The sequence below is a fragment of the Phaethon lepturus genome, unplaced genomic scaffold (genome assembly GCF_000687285.1).
Source record: "Phaethon lepturus isolate BGI_N335 unplaced genomic scaffold, ASM68728v1 scaffold7511, whole genome shotgun sequence".
Lineage (NCBI taxonomy): Eukaryota > Metazoa > Chordata > Aves > Phaethontiformes > Phaethontidae > Phaethon > Phaethon lepturus.
This window is the reverse complement of record NW_010516893.1, coordinates 19,041-25,273: the sequence shown is the minus strand read 5'-3', so window position 1 is coordinate 25,273 and position 6,233 is coordinate 19,041. Positions and strand designations below refer to the sequence as shown.

The 6,233-nt window shown below is 52.5% G+C and overlaps 1 protein-coding gene across 1 annotated transcript in view; it reads right to left on the bottom strand.

Moving 5' to 3' along the window:
- Nucleotides 1–6,233, bottom strand: part of ATL1 (atlastin GTPase 1) — a gene marked incomplete at its 5' end in the record, with an annotated part of 22,502 nt that overhangs the window by 3,208 nt on the left and 13,061 nt on the right. Inside the window, 4 exons of the mRNA XM_010296207.1 lie at nt 1,700–2,131; nt 3,109–3,180; nt 3,983–4,039; nt 4,732–4,859. Of these exons, the coding sequence (XP_010294509.1) occupies nt 1,700–2,131; nt 3,109–3,180; nt 3,983–4,039; nt 4,732–4,859 (689 nt within the window). The remainder of the gene's footprint in view (nt 1–1,699; nt 2,132–3,108; nt 3,181–3,982; nt 4,040–4,731; nt 4,860–6,233) is intronic.

Below are 6,233 nucleotides of genomic sequence, written 5' to 3'. Positions count from 1 at the left end.
GCACCACAGCAGGGTTTATTGTGGGTGCTCAGGCTGCTGAGGACAGGGCAGCCAGGATGAACCCACCTGGGATGCTGGCACTGGGCTGCTCTTGCTCCCAAGCTGCCTTATTTTAAAGGCAGCCCAGCTGAACACCACCACTACCCACCTCCGGGATGAAGGAACTGAAAAATAAATGCTTCATTTTTTTTTCTCCCCCCAAAGCTGCATCTTTAGCCCCAGCTGCAGCTCTCCGCGCAGCAACGGGAAGCAGGTAAATGATCAAATTCTTGATCAAAAACTCACTGGTGGAAAAAAAGCAGGGAAGGAGCAGGTCAAGCTCTCGAGAACGGCCCTTTCACCCTTGGAGCACTACAGAAATGAAGTAGGCTGGTGCCTTCTGAGGGCCGAGCAAACAATGAGCACCCCGCGGGAAGAGCAGGAGGCCGTCGCAGCCCTTCAAATGTTATTTCGGCACATGGGCCTGTGGCTGCAGCTGCGTTCTGGAGCATTGCTCCCATGGCTGGGGCGAAGCGGGGCAGCAGGAGCCTGCAGGGTCCGGGCTTGCGCCGGCAGCTCGGTAATGGGGAGAGGAAAGGGCTGCTGCAGAAGGGGAAACAGGAAGGACTGAGTGTTAAAAATACTGCGGCCGCGGGCTGCGAGATACCCCTGCCGGGGCCGGACACTGCGACGGTGCCGTTCGGAAAGCGGGCAGAGCAATGCAGGGGCGTGCGGGGGTTGCTTACTCACTCTGACCATTTTTAAGATTTTAGAGGTGTTTCTGTTCGGCATTGGGGTCCAACCAAGACCTTCCCATGTTGTTTAGAAAAAAAAAAAGAAACTGAAAAAGAGCGGGTGAGATCAACTGGCCCAGCACAGCTGCGGTTGTAACGGGAAAGCAGGGCCCAGTGCCAAAACCGGCAGAGACGAGACCTGGCCTCAGTCTCTGGCATTCCAGGGGAGAGCCAAAATTCCTGCCCTGAACCAGGACAGAGATACGGGTCTTTCTTTTTGAAGACATACACAGACATGCACGCAAAAGCCACGCACACCGGCTCTGAGAACGCCTCCCCGGGGGAACCCTCAGCAAAACTGCCCCATTCCCACAAGGTCTGAGGCTCCACAGACGAGCATTTGATGATGGGCAAGACAAGAAGAAAAAAGGCAGAACAAAATAGCTTGCTGTGAGTTTTCTCATCCCCCGCCCGGATCTACACGGCTTGTGTTTCACACTGGGCAGGATTCAGAGGCTCAGGCTGGAGCAGGGGAAGGGGTGGGCTGGCACGCAGCTCCAGCCTTGCTGTTCCCTCCTGCTCTCCACCCGCTCGCCTACTGCCTACCTGCGCTACGGCCACGGAGCAGTCCTACCCAGGCCCACCTCCGGTCCCTAAGACATCTCTCCCTCACAATCAACTCCACAAACTGATCTGAAAACATTTCCCTCTGTCCCTGCTTTCCCCATCTAGAAGATCTAAGGTATGGCCTAAAAACTCATCCCGCTGTCTGAAGAAGGCAGGGCACGGCTCCTCTCTCACTGATCACAGCACAAGCCAGCTCAAGCAGCTGGATCGGCCCAGGCAGAGCATCTAACAACCCTAAATGCAAATGCAAAAGCCATTTCAAAGGGCAGGAAAAGCCCCAGGAAACTCAACACTTAAGAACTTGGTGGGGGGGAGGGTTGTTTGTTTGTGTTTTTTAAATCAAAAGCTCTTTATCCTACCTGGTCCCATAACGCTGCAGCCACTTGGTCTATTACTGCGCCCAGTTCTCTGTACTCCCCAGAGTATCTGATATATGCCCAGGTACACAGTGTGATAAGTGTCAAGCCCATGATCATGTTGCACAGACTGGCTATGATGTCCAAGCCAATGAAGCCGGTCACTCCAGCTATCACGTAGGTGATGAAGATGACCACAAAGAGCGTGGCGGGGGTGCGGGCGGCGTGAAAGATGTTCTTGCTGTCGTTGTGCTTGATGTACTGGATGTAGAGCTCATCTATCTCGTTCTCCAGCTGCTGGAGGTACCGACGGCTGAACTCCTCCCCACCCATCTTCTTCACCCCGCGAAACAGCTTCACAGCCTCCTCCTTCAGCTCCATGTGTTTGGTCTGGAGGTCACTAGGTGCAAGGAAGGGCTTGTCCCCACCGCAGACCTGCGTGGAAAACACAGTCCCATCACTTCAGAAACCTCAGCACCCACAGCTCCTGTGCCGTGCCAACCCGCTCTACAGACTCCTGTTTGGCACGGACCACTAGATCCTGCAGGAAGACCTCCACGACTGTGCTGTCCATCTGGGACAGCTCTGCAAGGTGCCTGCACTGGGAAGCTGTGTCCCACAGCTCCCCTACTCAGTTTTCTCACAGCCCAAGCCAGCATCTCGGGCAACGCTGATGGCTGAGCACCCTGAACCCCAGCATTTTCTAGTGCTGGAAACTCTGTGGCATTTTCCTTCTCCTTCAGAGTATGGACACGCTACTTTTAAGGCCCAGGGCAGTCCACCGGAGGTTTGGGCATGCAGCTCCACACCCCGTTCCTGCCAAGGCAGCGATCTCCAAAACTGGTGAAGAGAGTGGGGGTCTGGAAGTGGCTGGAGACAGGCTGGGGTCTGAGCTTCACCTTAAAACATCAGAACCATCCCCTCACCAGAGCAGAGAGGTGGGTTGACAGGGCAGGGCATATAGGTGAAAACCCAGTTATAATGACCTTCTCCCCTAATTAGCACCAGCCATAGCACGGGCTGCATGGTCACGCAGCACTACATCACATTTTTGGGTTGCATCTACCCACGCTGGGGAACACCAGGAAGAGGGTGCAAATTCAGCAGAGGCCACATGGTCTGCAAAAAGCTGCCATCATCAGATGAAATGGTGACCATTTGTCAACCACCCTGCCCTGCCATGATGCCCTGACCGGGCATTGCTCCTTTCCAGCCTCCGAGAAAGACCCTTTTCCACCATCAACACAGGAGAGATTTTCTTTGGGCTCCTGAACATGCAGCACTGTAACCACTCCTGGCCAAGTCCGTGCAGGACGTTTTCTACCAGGAACCCAGGCAGGGAGGTTTCCCCACGAGGACAGGAGAGCCAGGAGACGTGAGCTCTGTGAAAGGACATGCTCAGCACCACCTACCTCTTCCATTCTCCTGCTGTAGGTGTCTTTGGCAGTGGCAACTGCTGCTAAATTGTTGGCTTCTGCTGTGGCCTGCAAGAAGGGCAAAAGGGGTACAGACTTCAGCTGCAGAAAGACGGGGTTAAGAAGCATAATTGCAGAGAGTAGAAGCCACCGGCTGCCTGGGTACCCATGGTCCACACGTGTAAGTGGCCAGGACATGTGCACGGTACCCTGGTGCACACGTACAGAATTAAACAGCTCCCTCTTCTTAGCCAAGCGTGCTCTCCCCAGCCTCTGACCAATGCCAAATAAGATCATCCCGTATTTACACACCCAGCCTCCTCAGTTCCCCCCAGGCAAAAGCCTGCATCAGGAGAGGATTCCTACCCTCCAAGCCAGAGCAATGAAAACTTTGGCTTTGGCTGTGGGAAACAGCAAGAAAACAGATAAAAGGCTCAGTCATATGTAAACAGCTACAGCTGCAACCTCCCACAACGCTGTCTGGCTCAGAGAGCAGAGCTGCAGCCCAGCAGCGGCCGCGCACGTGCGGGGCCACGTCACCTCCGTGTGAGCGCCGCAGCCAGAGACGATGCTATTTACCTGCGGGGGAATAATTCCAGCTAAGCTGGCTGACGCTGTGTGCACAGACAGCGAGTCACCGCACTGCAGCTGAGGTGCACGAGCCATGCTGCCGCAATTGCTAAGACATATTAGACTCGTGACTGCCAAATACTTCCAAAAGGGCTGCTTCTTGGGTTGTTACGCTAAGGCATTTGAAATAACATCGCAGAAGACCCAGTGTGCTGCACTAGCTGGACACCTCTAACAATTAACTGGAAATCAACGGCAATTACAGCGCGTGAATGCGCACCAGGTCACAGCGCTCACGTACCTGCAGCATTGACTTTGGGTGTGGCAACTCTTCCCCTTGGTAGATCTTTATGTACGCCTGCAAAACAGTGCACAGAAAATCAAATCACATTGGATATGGCATTCATGAGCAACATGCGAACACCCCCACCCAGTTCCAGTCACAGCTTTAACAGGAGTTAAAAGCACAGAAGAGAAGGACGTTCCTGGCACAAGATGGCTTCAGCAGGGGATGCTCTGTCAGAAAACGCTACGTAGCATGGCTCGAGCTCGACTCCTTGGGTGGCCTGGGTCAGTCACTCAAGGCTGTCGCTCCACCACTTACGCTAAATATCTCTACCATTGCATTTGCGCCTACCTCCATCCTTCAGTAAAGGAGAAGGAGCCAGAGTCAGGTAGCCCGGGAGAGCAAGTGGTGAGAATTACTCACTGATGTCTTGCATTAAAATGTCCCAGTAGTCATGACAACAAAAATAAGCTTTTTCCAAAGGCAATGGGAATACGGCCCTCAGCCTACCTCCCCCTGGTCCTCAGTCCTCCAGGGGAGGAAAACAGCCCTGCCCACTTCTTGGGCTTACTGCGTGGTCAAATACGTGACCGTGAGGTGTTTGCTTTCTGCAGCAGTGAGAGTCAGGACTATTAGCTAGACCCAGAACACCTCCTCCAGCCATGAAGTGCTGGCCCGCCTGCTGCTGCCTTCCCTGTTAAGTAAAGCAAAGTGCAAGCGTGCCACAGATGAATAAGCCTACTTTCTCTTAAATAAGCCAATACCTTAAAATACTCCACAAGGCCTCGACAGGTGATATGGTTTCCATTGATCTCCTTAACGTCCAGGCTCTCGGGACTAAGAAGCCAAGGAATCAAAATCTTCAAGTTCTTGATGAACTCATCGTCTATTTCTGGAAACAAAACCCAATGTCATCCCTACCAGCCTTCAGTGTGCACTCACGTGAAACAAGAGCAGAAGAATCACGCCAGAGACTCAGACACCCTCTAATTTAGTGAAGTGAGCACTCAGAAATGATCGTGGCCTCAGTTAAGTTCTTACTTAACCCATGGACAGAATATACAGCTGTGCATATACCCTCACACCAACTTCATGGTCTCAAAAATACTTGTGCAAACACAAATGTGACTGCATGGGAAAAAATACCTGCTTTTGCTGAGGACTCCGGTAACGTGCACGCAACGCTGATAGCCAGAGAGCAGCACCTTCTTGCCTACACACATACATCTGTGATCTTCGCAAATCACGACCTTTAGTGTACAGGGCACAGACACATGCTGTGCCTTCCCTTTGCTCCGTGCCATGGCATTTCCATAGTGGAAATCTTCTGCCAGGGCTTCTGGCTCTCATCCCTGCCACCTCCTGTGCCAGCAGGTAAGGTTTTGTGCGCCAAGTTCTTGGTTCTCTATGAACCCGTATGTGAAATTCTCATTGCAAAGCATTTTAAAGCTTTTGCAAACCATCAGGCGCCTGGTACGGGTACACTAGGGACTCCTGTGAGCGACTGTGCATTTACATTGCACCACCAGACCCCCCCCGGTGCAGGTACCAGGAACGGGCACAATCTCTGCTCCGCTTTGCCAAAGCACAGAGCTTGCACAGGGCTCTGTTTGAGGGGTCCACGGGCTGCTTGTGTCACCTCAACAGAGGCAGACTCATCTCCTAACAGTCATTCTGATGGCTTCGTAGTGTCTGACTTCCATTTACTGCCATTTAAATTAAACTAAAGGCTGGAGACAGAAAAAACAATGCAATATCCAGGCATTTGGAAGGTAAGGAGAGAGGGGAAGTTTCCCCGTATTTCTTCCATCAGAGCACAAAATGCCAAGTACAGCTCTGAGGGAACAGGAAAATGGTGTCAAGAAGCTGCTGCCAACTCCTGTGCCCGTTCTGCACGCACCACTTGTTCAGTACTACTCAGCACCCGAAATTCAGGGGGGAACTAACAGAGATCAGCTCAGTTTCCACAAGCACGGCTCCCCACTGCTGCATCGCGGTCTGGCTTGCCGGCTAGCACGGAGTTTGCCAGAAGAACAAGTCATCACTAGGCCAGACAAAACCAGAGAAAAAGTAACATCCTTCTGTCTGCCAATTTATTTTGAGTGGCTAATGGGCCACTTTACTGCTGAGATTGCAGGCAGCCTGTACCCAGCAATGCTGGTAAGTCACTGGTTCACAACAAACAACCCAAAAAATCCACAGCATGTGGCTCCTTTGAGGGTGGAGAATCTTACCATGGCTTTTTTTTTCCTTCCCCCTTTTTTCT